This window comes from Elgaria multicarinata, chromosome 3 (assembly GCF_023053635.1).
Source record: "Elgaria multicarinata webbii isolate HBS135686 ecotype San Diego chromosome 3, rElgMul1.1.pri, whole genome shotgun sequence".
Taxonomy (NCBI): Eukaryota; Metazoa; Chordata; class Lepidosauria; order Squamata; family Anguidae; genus Elgaria; species Elgaria multicarinata.
This window is the reverse complement of record NC_086173.1, coordinates 54,639,656-54,660,441: the sequence shown is the minus strand read 5'-3', so window position 1 is coordinate 54,660,441 and position 20,786 is coordinate 54,639,656. Positions and strand designations below refer to the sequence as shown.

Genomic DNA, 20,786 nt, shown 5'->3' with positions numbered 1-20,786 from the left:
CAGTGGGTTCAATTGACTTTAGTATAAATGCTTTGGCTTGCTTCAGTTGTAGGTTGCAACCATCTGTTATGATGACCAGGTGTAATAGGGAGTGGGGTTTCTGTATCTTGAATAGCTGTGTAGCAGAGGGAATTTCAGACAAGTTACATATGTCAGAATATCTGCCTGCATACCTATTAATGAGATATGCCATCCTTGTCCTCTAGTGCAGGTGTTCATTCTATCTCCAACAGCAGATCCAAATGATGTGAATGAGCAAGCAAAATAAATGAATAACCAAAGAAATATACAAATACAAACTGATTGATAGTCACATGATTTCTTATGGCATTGTTTGCCAGGTAAATAACTATGTCAATAAGTCAAATACTAAAAAAAAAAAATCTTAAAAAAATCAAGGGAACAGAATATGAATTTGTAGATTCATTTAAAGAGTTCAAAATGTGCATGTATATAAGTCTTTTCGTAAGTCTTTCATTGGAAAAACAAAAACGGGGTTCAACCAATAGGTGGCATCATGTGCTCAGCAGGCATATCTCTAGAAGGAGAAACTGTCTTGCAGTCTTCGCTAAAATATGAGTAACCTTTACCCAATAGCTGTATAAGATGAATATGGCATTACCTGTTATATCTAAGCAAAGAACGCTAGGTTTGGAAAGAGCCTGGAGGCCGTGTTCTTCATCCAATTGCCTACCCATAGAAATGACCTCTTACTCAAATAACCTTAAAAGAGGACCCAATATGTTCTCATTGTTCTGGTGAAATGCCTTCAACTTGATGTGGTTAGCAATGTATCTCTTCAAAGGAAGAGCTTTACATTAATGGGGGGGGGGGCAATAAGATAAACTCAAACAACCAAAAACAAAACAAGCAAACAAACATATAAGCTCCAATTATTTGCTGAAATTCTTCCCTGACCAGCCAAACTCATTTTGATATAAGTTCTGCTATAAGTTCTTACACTTCAGTCTTAAACTCATTTACATAGAAGTAAGTCTTTGAGCAGCTTTAACCTATGTAGGTTTAGACTGAAAAAAGGCCTATAACTCCCATGGCAGGCGCATGCTGGGAGTTACAGGCCTTTTTTTCTCTCTGAACCTTGCACCCTTAGACATTTATTTAATATATATCCTGCCATTCCACTGTAATCACAATGCTCAGGGCAGCTTGTATTTTTGTATTAATGACATGCATGAATGCAAGAAGTGCAAGTCGGTTGCAGTTCTGTATTTGTTCATATCATTAATGCTCAAACTGTAGTGTACATTTCCAGGGAATCCAACTTGCTGCATGTACATGTCGGGACATAATTTGCTTTCCTTCCACTGCTGGTAATTTTTTCAAGTAAACCATGAGGATCTGACATGTTGGGCTCTTTCACCTTCTTTTGCTCTTACCAATATGAAATTGCTAGCTAGGTTTAACGGATGTATCAGCAGGTACAAGAAGTTATAGGTAACAACTCCATTGCTGTATTGGTTCTGCATTGCTGACTAGTGAAATCTTGTTTCATGTTTCTCTGCCGGATCCCCATCACCACACCCACCGCACCCACTGAAGTGTGGGCATGTTTCTACTAGTGTGACCCCATAGTTTTGTCTTGGAGTTTCCTTATCAAAGTAGCCTGAAGAACTGAATAAGAGTGATGTTGATAGGCTTTTAGGAATTATATCTTTAAACCTAGGTAACTGCTAGACAATTTGGTTCTGTATTCTATAGGAGCCATGCACAATATGCAGACTCATAGCAATACACAACATGCCAGCTTTGGATGGCAGCTTACTAAATCCTGTAACTCCACAACTAATGACCCATTTGGAACTTGATAAGTAAATGGCATGCTGCATATGTTTCTGGGCCGATAGTTGCACAGGCCGGCTTTACAGACACATTCATTCGCTGTGTAGATGCTGTTTTAACCAAAGATGTTAAGCCAACTGATGCAAAAATAAACTAGGTGAGATTCTCTAGCCTCCGTTACAGAGGTGTTCACCATCCAACAGAAAAGTGAATAATTCTGTAGGACAGCTTTTTCATAAGGGATGAATGTATACTCTTGGCCCCTCCTTCCCATCCTGGATTGCAATGTCAGCATTTAAAAATTGTGGTTTGCTTTCTGGTTGTGCCATATATTACCTTCCAGAATTCATTTGGAATACTGAATGCTTGCTCACTCTGTGCAGAGCCCTTTGCAAAACTCCACTGCTCACCCTCAGCCTCCTGCATTAATTGGCATTGGCAGATTGTTGCATTTCTTCTAACGGATTCTCTGTTTCTTGTCAGTGTGCCATATTCTCTCTCTCTCTCTTTGTGTGTGTATTTGTTTTTCAAAGCTCTCGCTCTGTTTGTTTTCTTCTTTCCCGCTACCTCTGAGTGCTGGTTGTGGCATCAGAATTTTTCATTTCAGGCTTCTCCAAACCATCCTCCTTTCTAGCTGGTTTGTTGGGGCAGGGCTGCCCTCAGGTAAGGAGCTACACTGGATCAGCTGAGGGAAGCCATGCCATTCACCATCCAATCCTTTTCTTCCCAATCCCTTGCGCGCACGCGCACACCTGCATTTATCCCCCCCCCATTCCGTGACAGGCCATGCTGCCATTTTGATGTGACCCAGGTTTGCTGCGTTTATATTACAGGATTGAGCTGACCTCTGACCTCACATCCCTGTAGCAAGTACCTTAGGTCCTCGGCCACAAACATTCTTACAAATCTTTTTGGTAAGGAGACAATGCTTCTTAGAAGTAGTGGTACCACCTATAACCTCTGCTAATGTGACTTGAAACTAAAGTTGACCATGTTCCCACCCCCCGCACCTCCCACCTTCCCTTCTCCCTCTTCATAACTAATTAATTAGTCTCCTTCCCCTCTGTGCCCCCATTTCATTTACCATGAGCACCACAAATCAATATAATGAAACAGGATACACTGGCCTTTTCCTCATAGAACATATGCTGGCCTTTCTCTGGTTTACTCCTCCTAGATAGCAAGAGCTAAACATGTGCAGAATGAGCCACAGGGGTTCAATGCCTCATCTCTTAGGACCCATCTTTCAGATCTTTGAATCTGCATTCTTCAACTAAAAATGGCAACCTTGCCTCCCAAATCTGAGAATACCCAAATTTCAGTCCAATTCACTGAACTGCTATGAGCTGGACAGCATTTCTTTCCATTCTACATTGGGTTGAGTTTCTGACTGTTATCTTTGGCCCCTTTTGTGCCTGCAGGAACTTTCCACCCAAAATTAATGGCATGCAGCAGAATGGGGAATATTACAATAATATAATAATGGGTAGTGTGTTTATATGTAGGAGGCTAAGGGTGAGAGACAGTGGCTTGCCTTAGGCCACCCAGTGAATTGATAGCTGCACTGAGATCCATCTTTTCCGTTTCAAGCTCGTGTTCTTAACAGCTAGCGTGTGCCAATGGCACAAGCTAGCCAAAGCTAAGCAAGTGCTGAAATCTTTCCTAATTAAATCAATGGGATGTAAAAGTGCTCACCTTTGGCTGGATTGTACCCCAGGTCTTTGATAGTAGAAGCGTATTTATGCATTATTGGATACATTGCTCCCAATCTTTTAATATTTGTGTCTGTAGTTGTTCTGTTATGTACAGGCTAAAGCTTGAACTTTGGCTTTAATAGACACTAACAGACAATAAAATTGTTATTTTATTGCATAGGCATCAAAATAAGAGGGAGGTTATTAAAATTGTATTTATTTATTACATTTCTATATTGCTCAATAGCCAATGCTCTCTGGATGATTCACAACAATTAAAACCATAAAATACAATACGATAAAATACAATATAAAAGTTTAAAACTACAGTATTAAATAAAACTAAAAACCAAAATAAAATCTAGCAGCAATGCAAAGGTTTAAAATGCAGCAATAGATTTAAAACAACAGAAACTGAAAGACAATCTTAGGGTCCAGGCAGGTACTGTATATATGGGAAGAGATGGCCCTTCAAATTACCTGGCCCCAAGCTGGTTAGGACTCTGCATGCTTGAGAATCTGTATCAGTGTGCAATGCCATTTTCAGGGTTTTTTTGGGGGGGAGTGTTGGGAAATACACTCCTCCCTTGCCAGGATTGCTATTGCCCCGTCGCTTGCCTCCCCCTTTGGGCCCAGTTGGCACCATCTTCCAGGGAGGATGAGGAGGTTACTGCTCTTTCTTGCTTCTCTCACTGAAAGAGGAGGTCCAGGAGATTCCAAGGATCAGTCCTGCCCCCACTCCCTACTGGGGCATGGGCCTCAGCAGGTGCCTGACTATGCCATCCCTGTTATGATGCAGGTATCCCAGTGAAATCTAGGAGTCTCTCTTTGGTAAACAAGTAGCTTTTGGATTGTAGCGAAAAGCTGCAGTCCACAAGCTACTTCAATTGGCAAACTTTCACTGAAACTAGGTTAATTCCTTTGGTTTCAAGGGAACAAACACAATTCCAGTCCTAAATATGCTGTCTGGAAGTATGTCCTGTTGATTTTAATGGGAATAGCATTATGTATTTATTTATAAAAAGTTTTAATTTTCTTCCCCAACCCCTGCCTGCCTGTCTGGAAGTCTCAGCATGCATTTATAAGGCAGTTTAAATAGGTGATTTGTGGATTATCCTGTATATTTCCAGTCCTCTTCATATTGGCATTTATTCCTGCAAAAATTCAAAGAAGTCTCCGATTCTGCATGGGCTTCAGTCCTTTAGTTGTGCTGTATTTTTGCTGTTTTCCTGGGAAGACAATAGAAAACTCCTAGTGTTGGGGCGCCCTCTGTAGATCTTGACAAGCCTTTCTGATTTGAAATCTGGAAAATCCTAGCAATAAAATCCTCTCACCTTGTTTCATTAAATTGCATTGTAGTTTAGGGTATGATGTAGTGATAGGTGTCATTCGCAGCCTTCTTGGCACCTCTCAAAACTACAGCTCCAAAGCAGTCTTTGGGGAAGCTTAAAGGTTATACTGGTATAAACTAATGCATGTTGTTCAGTATAGCTAAAGGTGGACACACAGAGATTTACTTAGTCACTAGGCTGCAGCTCCTTACTGAAGTTGACCATAAGCCCATGTAGACTAATTTGCAACTGTCTGGTAAAGGAACAGGTTTGGCAAATGGAGAGCCTGACTAGTTTTAAGAGCCAAATGTGTGCTTTGTCTATTCATTTGACTGCAAAGTATCGCTCTCCCAGTATCCTCTTTCAGAATGCGGCTCTTGCCCTGAGGGTAGAGTTAATCGAGGGTTTGGGCCTAGGCCTAAGGCACTAGGTGATAAGGCCTAGTATTGGGTCATGTGAGACTTTCATTTTGAGGGGGAGGGGTGTGTATGTGTGTACACATTGCCCCTTCCAGCTGAACTGTCAGCCAAAGGCTAAGGATAACATAAGAACATATGAAGTGCCACGCTGGATCAGACCAAGGGTCCATCTAGTCCAGCACTCTGTTCACACAGTGGCCAACCAGCTGTCGACCAGGGATGAACAAGCAGGACATGGTGCAACAGCACCCTCCCACCCATGTTCCCCAGCAACTGGTGCACACAGGCCCACTGCCTCAAATACTGGAGATAGCACACAACCATCAGGGCTAGTAGCCATTGATAGCCTTCGCCTCCAGGGAACCATTCCCTATGTTCTGAAAGAACTGTATGGCTCAAAATGTTTTCAAAATTTCACCCCTCCTGAGAAGTCTCATGCTAGTTAATCACCTCTTGGTATCACCAGGCACAGGTAATGGTAGTTAATAGACAGCCCAGAAACAGTTTTCTGAGGGCCAAGCTTAGATAGCTTTAAAAGGGGATTAGATAAATTCATGAAGGATAAAGCTATTAATGGAGGCTAGTAGTCATGCTACCTACCAGTCGCTGGGAAAGAATAGCAGGAGAGTGCTATTGCCCACATGTCCAGCCTGTCAGCTTCCCAGAGGCAGCTGGTCCTAGATAGGTCTTTGGTCTGATCCAGCAGAGCTTGGCTGCTATTGAAAGGGCAACTGAACACTTAGGCTCCCTTCCCCCTTCACCTTACGTAGTGGAATTTAGATCCTATTATGACATTATGATTTCATGTTCTCCTGCCCCCACCACTAGCAGCCAAGGATATGAAGTGGGGAATGAAGAGTATTATGATATAACAAGTTCTACTCATAAATATGTTGTCGTGCAGCAGGGGCAGAAGATGTGTGGTGGTTGTGTTTAGCAATAACCAGCCCTCTAGTTTAGCATTGAATGAGCTAATTCCCACCGGGGAAGAGGAGAATGGAGTGCGTAAAAGCTATGAAACGTGTAGCCCTTTGGATATTGTTGGACTTCAAGTCCCATCAGCCCTAGCCATCATAGCCAATAGAGGGCCACACATTCCTCATTCCTGGTTTTTAACAGACTTGGGGGAACCTTCCCGTTTGACCTGCCCTGAGGCAGAATGGGGAAAACCTGCAGCACATGTGGGTACCACAATCTGAAACTCAAATCTCAAACAATGGAAAGATCTATGACAGCATTATTTCTGAACCAAATCTTAGTGGACTACAACCCCTTGCTGAAAACTAGCAGGGTGAGGCATGAAGGAGAAGAGTTTTCCATTTTGGCTCTGCCTCTGGTTTTTTGAAGACAACAGACAGGATTATTCTTTTAGCCGCAAGAGCATCATTGTTGCCTCGTTGTAGATTATATATGATCAGGCTTGGACTGGACTAATATAATAATGGCTCCTCCTAATATGCCAAAGGAAAGAAGGTGTTCAAAGGATTAGCCAAAGCAGCTACACATTTTTGCCAGCTTCCCATTCCACAAACTCATCTAGTCCTTCAAAAGGGTAGGGGATACGTTTGGGCAGATACCCTTTGGCCTCTGCCAACTCTGCTCTCCAGTGCATGCTCCCCCCTCTGCTTGCTCCTCCATGATTTCTGCTTGCTGGATCCTTGTGTGTAGCCTTTGGATGGTGAACATCTTCTCCTTCTGTTGTCATTCCCCCTTTCACTGCTTGCATTCTCCTCCTCCTCCTCCTCCTCCTCCTCCTCCTCCTCTCACACCTTTATCAGCAGCTTTGCTTTCCTGTCCAGCATGGTGCTTCTTTGGGATAAGAGAGGCTGGTAAGTTTCTGTTCCGTTTTGCTTTTCATCTTCTGCAGCACGATAGAGCACACGAGGGTGGGGAAGAAGCAAGGGGCCCGGGGCCACTTCTGGGGTGTTACCACAGTCCGCATAACTCTCTGCCAAGCCATTCATTTATCTACAGCTAGAGTTTTAATGCACTTGAAGCTGTTCGACGGCATAAGAATTCTCAGATCAGACCACATCCAATAAATTATATGGACATGGTTGGATTTTGATTTTCTGCACAATCTACCAGTAAGAATGAACTGGATGTTCCTGCATATATTTTGATTTTTTTAAGAGACACATCTGCAAGCCCCTACTGGGCTGCAAATGTCAAGTTGTTGCTGGTGGTATTCATTTTTTTTTTATGATGATGATAGTAGGATAGAAAAAGTAGATAAAATTAAAATCCTCCCAACAAAAATCCTCTAATAAATTTGCTATCTCAACATTCTCTGATGGCATGGCAGCAAGATGTTTCTTCCAGCAATAATCAGACTTCTTGTGCCCAGAATGCCTTCTCTCAAGAATTCAGCAGCAAACTGCATTGGAATGAAATCCCAGTGTGCTTTGGGAAAGAGCAGTTACTCTGACTGACGACCAGCAAGTTATGAGGCTGCTTTGGAAAGTAACAAGAAAATAGCTGAACACATTACATTTTTTTAAAAAAAATGCCATTATTTCTGGAAGCAGTACATCTTCAGGCCAACATCTCACCGTGCATTTTTAGCATGTGTAATTAGCAGATGAAAAACTGGCATTCTGGTGACGTTTACCGTATCAAAATCTGGAGGAAAGTTCAACAAAAGTCCTCTCTACCTGGTTGTCCTCTTGCTATGTATTTTCTAAACAGAGTTGGCAGAGAACTGTTAACTCTTTCATCCATGTGTAAGATCCTTTAGTTACTTTATGAGGCTATTCATACAGGGGGTGAGGGAAGAATTATGGGGTTTTCTAGATAGATGTATCTCTCTTCATTCCAAATGTGGGACAAAGTCAAAGTGAAGAAGAGGTTAAGGGGAAAGCTGCTAAGAGCTCTTGATTCATTTCTGTTTCTGCTTTGTTTCTAGTTCTCCCCTGGTCTCTGTTGTTCATCTGTGCCCTACCTGGCATCCCTTCACAACATGCCCTCATATGTTCTGCGTTATACTTATCCTTCCACAGGCAGCCTGTCATTCTCCATCTGCTAATGTACTGGGTGTTATGGGTATTCTTCTGTGTCAGCAAGCAATAAGAGGCTGATAAGTGGGTAGAAGTTGCAGAAAAATACTGACGAAAATGTGGACGTTAGCAGCCATCAGGTGTATATTCCCATAATATGAAGTTATAATTCAGCTCCTTTAAACATTTGCACAGTATTTTGGAACTGTGGCCCTGCAAAGAGAGAGCCAGGATTAGCTAATGTTACGTTGAACTTATTGTCTGTATAGCATTATCCTTTGCAATTCCTGATATTTCAGGTAAAATCTAAATATATTGGCTTAACCAGGCTGTGAATTGGGCTGTTAGTGAATTGCCCAGAAATGTGCATTTTGGGATGGTTGTGGGACTATTTTCCAAACTTGCACAGTAATTGCCTTATACCCTAAAAGCATGGCAATTACTTAGCCTCCTTTTCCTGTGCATGAAGAAGATACATTTTGATTTCTGAAGAAATGTCTGTTTGTTGCCCTAAAGTACTCAGCTGTTGATCTTATATGTTGGTGACTGGCCATGCAGCAAGTGTCCTAGAATGTGAAAACATGAGAATTTTCCTTGCATGTTGTTGCTTGCATTCTGAAGTGATGCTGATATTCACATTTTGGGAGGAATGTTTCAGCTAAGGAGAGAGATGTTGTGGTGTGAAGACAACTGCCATGTGGTCAAGCAGCCCAAAAGGACTTGACAGGGGAATTCAAATGCAGTCTGCCTGTCACTTAAGATATTAAGCTCCTTTAACATAAATGAGGCAAAACTGGTTTAAGGTCAGGCATATCAACTCTTTAAGCAACACCTTGTTGACTGCAGCCTCCCAGAGTTATTCCATGATCACTTATGCTGCTTTAGCCTGAATAACATCAGTAGGTTCGCATCATTATAAATGGTCATTGATTCATCCACTTTGCCTCTTTTTTCCCTTATTCAACCTATAAAAGGGGATAAAAATGTCTGAGCGTGAATGGATTATACTGTCATTTGTAAATTAGTAAGAGACTTTCTAGCATAAAGAGGAATTCGGCATGAACCTTTTAATACTGGATGATTAGGTGTAAACTCCCATTGTTTGACATGTAAGATGTGGATGGTATGTATAAACAGCCTTGTCCACCACTGTCTATGATAAATGGTTACCAATCTCTGTATGTCTCAACAGCTGCCCTTAGGAAGCATGTGCTCTTATAATATTTTTGAACCTACCCAGTGCTTGATATATGACTGTGCAATTGAACATGAAGAAATGCTGGATTATGTACATTTTTAGGAAAGGGTTGTACTGTCAGTAGAAAGGACATTGTTCACATCTAGTTACTGCAGTGATCCACTCCATTTTAAGCTCCAGTTCCTTGGGCTAGTGAAAAGGGCTCCCAACAATTATGGAATGGCTAATGCCTAATCCCTAATGCCTGAGCAGTGCCCTGCACCAGGTGAGAATCATGACATATGAATCACTATGATCTGTATGAATCATCAGTTCATAGGCTGAGATTCATGAGTCCTAACAAGTGTACATCATGAAATGTGCTCAGATACCTAGAGGATGAAACGTCTGGAGTTTGTTTATCTGCAACCAAATATGTTTCAAGTCATCCTTACCAGTTTTCAGGGCTAGAGTAACTTGAAATACTCCTGATGCCAAGCAACAGGTTTTGTAGGTACTCTCTTGGGCTTAGACTATCTTGCTGCAAATGATGAAACAAATGCCTTAAACCTTGAGGCACCCTTTATGCTAAGTGCTTTGTGGGTGTGCCAGGGTGGTTCAGAAACTTTCCTTAGAGCTTCCTCCTTGCCCTAAGTTCTTCTCTTCCACTTAACACGGAAAGTATTAGTAGTAGATAACCCGCTGTAGGTGATATGACTGAAATGAATTCTTTTTATTTTCTTCTTGTTTCTCTTTGCAGAACTGAAGACTATATGAAGTTATCCCTAGACTCTTCCTAAGGCTTTTCCTTTGGCATCTTTAAAGGCTTGAGAAAAACCAAAAACCAAAACCAACCAGTTACGCATTCACAACCGAAAAATAAATAACCCCTCAAAATGCAGGACTTTCTCTTTGGCTGAAGCTGACTTCCTCAAAATAAATCCTTGTAATATCAAGACTGGAGAGAATCTGTGTGTTTGGTCCTGAGAATTACATGGACTAGAGAAAGTGAGATGTTATATTTTGAGGGTTCTGATCTTGGATGTGAAAGAACCTTCAACAAAACAAGCACACCGCTGCATCCCCCAAACAATAAATCTCATCAGACAGTATGAAAAAAGGTTGCCCATCTCATTGGAGTAGTCCAAACATATCATTAACTAGTCCCTTTCCACCACTGTGCCCTGGACCAAAAGCTTTCTTGATACCTTTGAAGACAATGCATTGAGATTTAAAGCATTATGAAGGCTCCTTTCACCCCTAGGTGGAGGGTTGGTTGTTGTATGATATAAACTAGGGGTAGGCAAACTTCTTGGTCGCATGGGCACATTTGGCAATTTGAGAAACTCTCCTGAACACCACCACAAATTGGGCAATGCTACAAATGAAACTATCAGCATGCAGCCACTTGCCATCTTCATTTCCTAAGGATGTCTCTGAGCCCCTCACGTGGCCTAGGGGCATTCAAGGGAAAAGAAGATGAGAGCAGCTAGTGACCCTCACTTTGCTTTGAAGTGATCCCAGCTGCCAGTAAGAAATTTTGTTATTTAAAAAAGAAAAAAGAAAGTAGGAGGGGGTAGGTCACGTTGGCGGGCACTAACAAATGTGTCCAAGGGCACACTGGTACCCACAAGAGCCATGTTGCTTACCCCTGATGTAGAATCTAGTGTAGTCAATCTTGCTTCGTAGCCTTTTGAAGAAGGGACAGTCCTCCATCTTAGGTAGAGAGAAGTCCTAAGAATTAAGAATGATTTGCAGTGCAATCCTAGGCATGTCTGCTCAGAAGCAAGTCCCGCTGAATTCAATGAGGCCTACTCTGAAATAAGAGTATAGGATTGCAGCCTTAGTTTAATGGCTTGTGACTGATTTTCATCATGAGGACTAGAGCTTCATTAATGCTTGATAGCCAATGCTTCTGTTTACTTGGTCCTTGCTCCTGTTCCCAAGTATGGAATTTGAAAATGTAAATTATAAAATGTAAGGCACCCATTCAGTTATTAATTATAAATTTTCTGAGTAATATCAAAGATATATTTGTTTCCTTTTGTCATAGCAACATACTGCTATATCATTTCCCTTTTTGAACTTCTTTTTGTTGCTTGCCTCTCCACAACTGATCCATCAATGTATTGAATCATGAACCTGTATTGAAAACCAGGTTTGTTGGGTCATATTGGTTACTGCATTCCTGAAACTGTTAATTCCTCAACCATAATTCCTGAAACTGATATGTCAATAAGTGTTTGCTTCGACTGTCACTTGTATACTGATCCTTCAACTTTAATAGTATACTGATGTCACTGATGTTTTGTAGAATTGTCACTTTAGGTTGGATTCCCTCCCCAGTACTGTTTTCCCATCATATTTGGAGGACAGGATGATTCTTAGCTAACACTTCATAATGTATCAAACCCAAGCTCTTTTAAAAAACAACAACAACCACAACTTAATTCTTTGGGAATACTTGAAATTATTTAGTCAATCATTCTTTGGAGCACCTAGGTTTGGGGAATGTTTTCTCTCTCTAGCATAACTCTTTTAAAAGGGCTTATTTGGGAAACTACAGGAAGCTTTGGCTATATGTATATTTTAAAAGCTAAGCTTCTGCTTCTGTATCTGTTTTCACTAGCATAATACAGTTTGCAACAGAATCCTATTTATATAAGGACACTCGGCTTTTAAGATACCTGTTAGCAACCACTCTGCCTCCAATTCACATTGTTTGATAGATTCAGTGTTCCAAACACCATTAACTATGCAAAGAATGCCTTATATGCAATATAATGTTTCAGTATACAGCAATACATATATTGTACAAGGAATATGACTAGTGGCAGTGAGCAAAACTATCTCCTCAATAATGACAAAAATGGCTGTCTGGGTATTTTTTACATTTTTTTTCTAAATGTGAAGGTGGATCTTATACACAGGACTGTAATTTCTAGTGGCTTAAAATGTATATTGCCATTATTCAGTCCAATAAACCTTTAAATAGTTTATATGAATGGTCATTTATGTATTTACAATATTTATGTACTGCTCCCCATTCAAAATTTTGGAGTGGTGTACGAGATAAAATAAAATAAAAGCAGAATAAAAGCACATTAAAATAGTTTTAAAAGAAGCAAAATGCAAAGTGAACCGTGGCTGGTCATCGAGGGAAGGCTTCCCAGAACAATGATGTTTTCAGGAGGCGCCGACAGGAATACAAAGTTGGCGCCTGTCTGACTTCCAGAGGCAGGGAATGCCATAGGAGGGGAGCCACCACGCTGAAAGCTCTTCCCCTGATGGAGGATGGGTCTATGTGGAACCACCAGGAGTATGCCCTTGAAGGACCTCAGGTTGATAAGGAAGAAGCCGCTCTCACAGGTATCCTGATCCCAAGTTGTTTAGGGCTTTGTACACAAGTACAAGAACCTTAAACCTGGCCCGGTAGTGAATAGGCAGCCAGTGCACTTCCCTCAGCAAAGGAGTTACATGCTGGAAAGGGGCAGCTCCAGACAACAGCCGAGCTGCAGCATTCTGCACTAGCTCCAGCTTCCGGAGCAGCTTCAAGGGCAGCCCCAGATAGAGTGTTTGTTAATATGCATGGTATCTACATCTTTCTGTCCCTAGCTACTTCGTTTCAAAGATTACGCCATATTTTTTTTAAAAAAGATTTTAATACTATTATGAATGTCCACCTTGAAAAACAATGCCATTGTTTTACACTTGTGCAGAATTAGCAGCTAGAGGACAATACCAGAACTAGGTTCTCTATGTGGAAATACTAATTCTTGGATCGACTTTGTTCCAAACTACACATGTCACAGTTACATGGATCTTTGCCCCAATCTCCCCTCCCCATACATACACTTTCTTTCATGCTTTTGTATGTCACGTCTATTTGGGGCATCCCCACATGAGTGGCTTTTGTGTGAGCAGAGTAATATCATTCTAAGGTAGCGGTAGGTTAGGTAATTTGGTGCCATCCAGATGTTTATGAATACAACTCCCAGAATCTCTGAACATTGTCCATGCTAGCTGTGTCTTGTAGGAATTGCAGTCCAAAACATCTGGAGGACACTATGTTGTCTATCCTGGATTTATAAGGATTTTTGAACTAGCAGGGGCCAGCACAGCATGACATGTGGGTGTATGGCTGCTGATTCCGGAAACAAAATACTAGAAGCACCCCAAGAAGCAATGAAGAATTAAACCTTACATTGCATTAAAAGAGATGTAGATCATTGCTGTCTTTAAAGACTGGAGGAGCCTATCAGGAATGCGTAAATCAGCCACCAAGAATAAATACTAGAGTCTTGTTTGTAATAAATAAATCTTCGAGTGCTCAGGGCAATGAGCTTGGACATCAAAGGTCTGGGTGTAATACAGCCTATGCACTGGATTGCTTTTAATGGTGAGTTCCACTATCAGGTGTCCTTCCTAAGAGCAGTTACTGTACTGATAAAAATTGGTAACCATTCTCACAGACAGTACTAACTGTGGGCCAAACTACTTGTGACATGTGAATATGGGAGGCTGCAGTCTGCAGTGAAAGTCGGCTGTGAGAAAAGGGAGGTTGTCCCCCCACTCTGGTTTTCCCAATAAATTCCCCCACCCCACTCTTGCTGCCCCATGGGCAGACCACCAGACGAGAATAGTCTAACCCCTTCCTCCACCACAATCACGACCTACCTGCATTGAAGCCATCTTCCACTCTAAATGGCAGTTTCTGCAGCTCTATTTTGCAAACTGTCAAAGAAAAATGTTGGAATATAAGACTATCTTGCGTACATTGGCCCCATAACTTTATGCTTATACACTCCCACACCATATCATTGTTTTGGTGGGGGAAAATAAAATGAAACTATATTTTTCTTAAACAGTGGGAAAGCCGTGTTTGAGCAGGAGGTTTCCTATAATTAATTCTAACTTAATTATATTTAAGTTATATAAGTTCCTTTTAGCTACCATCCAAAGAACTGTCAGTCATCATCTTTACGTTGTAAACATTTCTACTTTCAACCCCAAATAAATCACCACTGAACTGAACTGCATAGATTCAGGAATGTAGACGTCTTTTCAATGTTATAGGGCTGTTTGACCCACCTTTCTGTGGGTTCAGCCATGGCACCAGTGCAATATTTACAGGCCTACCACTGCATGAGCATGGGCAATTATATAGGTCCTCGCAATGGAATCATTATCTGACCTGGACTGAGAGCAACAATTGAGCAGTAAGGAATAAGGACCGATGTGACTGGCCCCATACATTGGGATATACCTGGATTCACCCCTAGAGCTAGATGCCCAGGTTTCGGCAGTGGCCAGAAGTGCTTTTGCTCAGCTGAATCTGGTGTGCCAACTATGCCTGTTCTTAGCGGTGTCTGATCTGGCCATTGTAACGCCTGCCTTCATTTCATTTTATTTGAATTAATGCAATGTACTCTATATGGGGCTGCCTTTACCAGTGACAGTTCCAGGGAGCATGTGGGCAGTATCTAAGGCCTTAGCTAGACCTAAGGTTTATCCTGGGATGGTCCTGGGGTCATCCATGTTCATGTAAATGACACACAGGGGATCACGTGAGCAGGCAGGGACAATCCCGGGATAAACCTTAGGTCTAGCTAAGGCCCAACTGTCTCTTTCCATGAGTGCAAATGATGTTACGCTAGTGGAAACTGGGTTCTGAACTATGCACAAAAGAAGATTTCAACTAAAGTTATATCTGCACTCCCACGGTTCTGCATTACGGGTGTGCAATCCGTTGTGCCACCAGTTGTGTGCAACCCATTGCGCAACAGTTGCACACCTGCTTTCACAACAGAAAGATTTAGCAGAGCTCCGCTAGCACTGTTTGAACTTGTGGAATGACATCATTGGATACTGCTCTGCTACTCTTAAGCTACAACGACTACATGGACTGCCAGGCCATTTCTGGGCACAATTTGCAATTGTAGCTATGGCCATTGAAGCAAATGGCTCGGGACCAGATTACTGGAAGGGCCACCTTCTCCTGTATGTGCCTGCATGGGTGTTGAGATCTTCCAGAGAAGCCCTTATCTCTTTCCTGCCAACATCTGCTGTGTGTCTAGCAGCACCCAAATTCCCTACGGAGGGCGGCTCATCCAGCCCCTTTATTCATGGCCTTCCACTGGAGGGGGCTGTAGCTCCATGGCAAAACACACACCTTGCATGCAGAAGATCCCAGGTTAATCCTCTAACTCTCCAGGTGGGGGTGGGAAGAACAACTGCCTGAAACCCTAGAGAGCCACTACACAATACTGCAGTAGAAAGGACCCATGGTTTGACTTAGTAAAAGACCATTTCCTACGTTTCTTGTGCAAGTTCTGATCTCAGACCCATTGCAATGGAGTTTCTTGGATTCCTAATAAACCATCTGGGGCAAGGGTAGGAGAGAGACACTCAGCAGTTAAATCCCAGAAAAGTGATTGAATTAGTCTGCAATCTTACACAGACTTATCTGAAAGCATGTCCCCTTAAACATAATGGGACTTATTTCTAAGTACATTTCTAAGTATCAGATTTCTAAGTAAACATATGATGGTATTGAGTCTGTTGAAGACGGTTAGTCTTTAGAGGAGTGTGTTGCTTTGGCTTTTAAAATCAGACTTAGCACTTGACTCAGCCTTTCATAGTGAAAAAATTAGAATTACTTTCTATTCTTGTCATCAACTGACTTCTAATATGCCTGTGTAAGGGGGAAAATACTGGACTGATATTACTAAACTGCAAGACATTCTGTTGACTTTTTCTTTTCATGACACAATGTATTTAGAATCAGTCCCAAATTATTTCCCCTGATATCAGCCATGTTCTCAAATAAAATATGATAATGAGGACATTATTATTATTATTATTATTATTATTATTATTATTATTATTATTATTTATATAGCACCATTAATGTACATGGTGCTGTACAGAGTAAAACAATAAATAGCATGGTATTCATTTGTACAAACTTGATGCTCTCTTGCTACTGAAGGCTTATTCTCATCTGGCTTGCTTTTCCCATTGGATCCTCATTCAGACCCTTGTATCAAGTTCATTGACTCCCAGATAACTGAGGATTTACCCAAAATCACTTGGTGCTCACTTGGTCCTAAGGAATGGTGCCCACATTTCAACTAAGATGAAGTGGTAGACCTAGTCACTGAGATAGCAAGAAAAGTTGAGACTCTAAGGATGCAATCCTATGGCGATGCCTATAAGCCTCCAAACTTGGAGGTTTATGGCCATCCTATGCAGAGTGGAAGGAGCACTAGAGGTGATCTTTGACTCCGTACTCCTCCCATTCCGCATTTTCGCTAGAACAGTGGTTCTCAACCTTCCTAATGCCGCGACCCTTTAATACAGTTCTTCATGTTGTGGTGACCCCCAACCATAAAATTATTTTCATTCTTCTCTACACGATTCATTGTCATGGGATGGTTTGCTAATGAAAATAATACATAACAATAGCTTTAATAATACAAAAGATGATACATGACATAGTTCAGTCAATACAGTTTCCTAAGACCATCGGAAATATGTGTTTTCCAATGGTCTTAGGCGACCCCTGTGAAAGGGTCGTTCGACCCCCAAAGGGGTCCCGACCCACAGGTTGAGAACCGCTGCGCTAGACGGGTTTTTTTATCTAGCTGAGGTACATCAGAGCAGGAGGGAAGGAGCCTGGTGAGGCCTTGGGATACATTGTAACCTGTCTTACTCAGTCCCTCCTTACCCACCAGCATGGTTCTTTTACCCTGTCTCGAAGGTTAATTTCTGAAAGAGGTTCTGCACCCCTGGTGTATGGTATGGGAGAAAAAACCTTAAGGTTAAAGATGCTTTTAAAACAGGTGTGAGGAACCTGTGAGTCTTTAGACTTTATGAGGCTGTCGCTAGACCTAAGGTTTATCCCAGGATCATCCCGGGTTCGTCCCTGCCTGAGCACTGGATGCCCTGTGCGGCACTTAGATCAACAGGTTTGACCCCAGGACAATCCTGGGATAAACCTTAGGTCTAGCGACGGTCTAAGATTCCAAACCCAATCAGCCCCAACCAACATGGCGTGTAGTCCAGCATGTAGATGGCCACAGATCTCCCAACACTGTTTTAGAGATAACTCCTTTGCATCCCTCTAAATAGTGCATGTCCTTTAAACTGCACATCTTGCTCTCAATATCTGTTAAGGTGTGCTTTTTCCACATGGATCAGTTATCCATATGAACAACTTAACATGTAAGCTCACTGTTCTTAATCTGTTTACTTCCATGAGTTCTGACATTCCAAAATAAACATGGGGGCATGGCATCTGGGAACTCACAGAAATCTGGGGAAATTGGGCTCTCTTCCCGCCCCCTCTCCCCATGCTTTTGAAGAGGTGGCTCCTGTGAGTGACAAGAAGCCCAAGCAAATTTATTTTCTAAGAACATGGTTGCCATCTCCTATTAATAAATGAGCACACTCTCAGATGTTTAGGTTCCCAGCATCTCAAAAGAGATATAAACAATTATGTTATATATAGAAAAGAGATACATAAGCAATCTTCCATTCTGCATGTTAGGGAAGAGTTTCACTCATATGTCCTACCATAATGTAACCTTTAGATTCTGGATAGAGGATATCCTTAGAGACAGTGCACACACACTATATAGTACCATATAGTGCCACAAGACACAACTGCAGAAAACAACATTTATGAACTATTTTTGTGAACTGCCCAGAGAGCTTCGGCTATTGGGCAGTATAGAACTGCAATAAATTAATAAATAAACAAACTATTTCTCAACCTCCATTATTTCTGCTGAGGGGACTCTAAGCTTTTCAAACAACGGTATCTCCAGTTTTCCTTTGTGTTACTGTTCTTATCTTCTTGGCAGGATTCAGAGAGAACAGCTGGCTGCCATCTTCACCCTCATGAAGGAAAAAGCAGACACATTTGGAGAGATGTCTGAAACTGACATCAAAGACCAGCTAAATCTTTATGACATGTAGGCTGTGAGTCATCAAGCCTGACCACCATTTTCACTATCCTTCAGAATACTGGAGACTGCAGGACTATAGACTTTCAGCATACCCACATAGAGCAAAATCATGTTTTGAGTTTCAGCCTGTGAATATACTTAAGACTCACCTTTTCTATCTTTTAGAACTGATTTTTCCTAGAAGAAAAACATGTCTTTGGGTTGTTTCTGGCTAGTTAAGAAGCTCTGTATCATGTAAGTTTTTTAATGGAATGCACCCACAGCTGTCCTAATCAACATTCCATACATTGTTGCTGAAGGGAGGTAACCTTAGTGCTGCAGGTATATATTAGGCAGTGTTATGTTTAACAAGCTGGAAATAATCTGTTGAGAGAATGTAGCCAACCAGGTAGTCTGATAAATGGACAATTAGTATGTCAGAAACACATTATTGCTGAGACTATAGTAATAAATACTTTACTAAATCAACTACTTACTGAACTTCCATTTCTTTCCAAAATGATTTCTCTACAGCACTTTTAACATTGCTAATGAAAACATTAAAAGATGACAGAAAGGATTCCAGAAATTACCTGGTTCTACTCTGATGGGCACCATGGATGGCAAATTCCTAACATTTTAAAAGCATTGGCAAACACACACACACACACACACAGAGAGAGAGAGAGAGATTATTTAGATGCTAAATAATTTGGGACAAATGGAAATGCTGCTGAACGAAAGACAATTTTATGATTTAAATTATGAAGGTTTTTTTGTTATTTTCTTAAATATATTTATTCTTGTTTGACATAAAGCAGGACTGGCTTGTGTTGTTTTGAGAGTACCCTGAAATCTCCCATTCAGAGAAAAGTAACCTTTTGGTCCATTTTTCTGTTCAGATTTGGGTTTGACTTGCTTCATGGTAGCAACAAGCCCATGCAGCCTCTGAGCTCAGTATTCCATGATACAGCTATGAATTCACAGAATATAGTTATGTACTAATACCTCTAGCGAGGTAGAAATTTTATTTATTTTGTTTAAAGGTCACAAATACTGCAAGCTTTCAAGGGATCTGGAGATCTCTTGAAAGCTTGCACGTTTTTGCGATCTTTTGGTTCACCTAATAAAGGCATTACACTAACATGTATTCTGAGATTTTGCTAGGGAGTGTAAACTCCATTGAACTCAAGGGACAGAAGTGGTTAGGAATAGGCTGCACAATGGGGCTGGGATGAGAAAGAAGTCAGCTCGAGCAATTAAGGGTAAGGGTAATTTTGATGCTTGGGCTGCCCTGGCTCTCTTTTTCCAAACTCCATTTAAATGATGCCATTTAAAAAGAAAAGACCACACCTTCAACCCTTTGAGGGAAGAAAAGGCCCTCATCTCTACTGGTGAGGACTTCTGCACACACAGCTGAATTGAGACAAGTTGCGCTAAGCTTATGCATGTGAATTCATAGAAAGACATCCCGGGAAATGCCCAGATTGGAGCGAGGGTTTAGCGGAGTCATAGAACTGGATGGGGTCAACGTAGATATAAGAATGGAAATAATAAGACTAAGGGCTCATCTACACCAAGCAGGATATTCCACTATGAAAGCGGTATGAAAGTGTTATATAAAAGGCAAGAGCCACACTACTGCTTTATAGTGGTATTGAAGTGCACTGCAGTATCTACACCACTGCTTTATAGTGGTACTGATGTGCACTGACAACTGTTGGGGCCCATGACACATCTACACCAAGCAGGATAGTGGTCTGAAAGCAGTATATGGTATGTGTCAATGGGCTCCAACAGTTGTCAGTGCACATCAGTTCCACTATAAAGCAGTAGTGTGGCTCCTGCCTTTTATATACCACTTTCATAGTGGAATAACTTGCTTGGTGTAGATGAGCCCCCACTCAGTCCTTCGCAGACATACGGAATATCTTGCTTCCTGAAGACCTCCAAGTCTTAAAGAAGCAAGATATTCCATATCGCCTCTGGTGGAAGTAAGAGCTGCCCATACCAAACAATGGGAAGGAAAATCTAAGTTTTTAGCGTTGCTGTAATTGGGCATCAGCGTCACGCCGCGACAGTAAGAAACAAAGAGAAGAGTACGTGGTTTTTATAACTCGGGCCACGTTTTGTATGGAAAACGTGGGTGGTTTTTGTTGTTGTTTTTTAAATGAAGATACTTCCTTTCTTTTCTTCTTTCATTTTAAAACTGCCACACAAATGCCAACTCTGTCCATTATCCCTGAATTGCAGGCTGTGGTTGAGAGACTAGTTTATGGCAATTTCGCAATCTCCACTGTGAACATTGGAGGTTAGAGATAGAGCTACGGCTCGTTTGGATTTCTAGACAAAATAAGAAACACCCCTCCGTTTGCAGCAAAACTCAGTCTACTAGCAGCTCAGCACAAATCCAGCAGT

The 20,786-nt window shown here is 41.5% G+C and overlaps 1 protein-coding gene across 3 annotated transcripts in view; it reads left to right on the top strand.

The window, feature by feature from the left end:
* The window catches only part of MXRA7 (matrix remodeling associated 7), a 70,777-nt gene extending 52,314 nt beyond the window's left edge, over positions 1–18,463 (top strand). Inside the window, exons 4-5 of one of the 3 annotated variants that reach the window (XM_063120356.1) lie at positions 2,634–2,714; positions 10,178–11,444. In XM_063120356.1, coding sequence (XP_062976426.1) covers positions 2,634–2,667 — 34 coding nt within the window. In that variant the 3' untranslated portion in view covers positions 2,668–2,714; positions 10,178–11,444. Of the gene's footprint in view, positions 1–2,633; positions 2,715–10,177; positions 11,445–18,284 lie in introns of those variants that run through there. The other 2 variants (XM_063120354.1, XM_063120355.1) reach the window with 2 other exon arrangements.
* Positions 18,464–20,786: the final 2,323 nt, after the last annotated feature.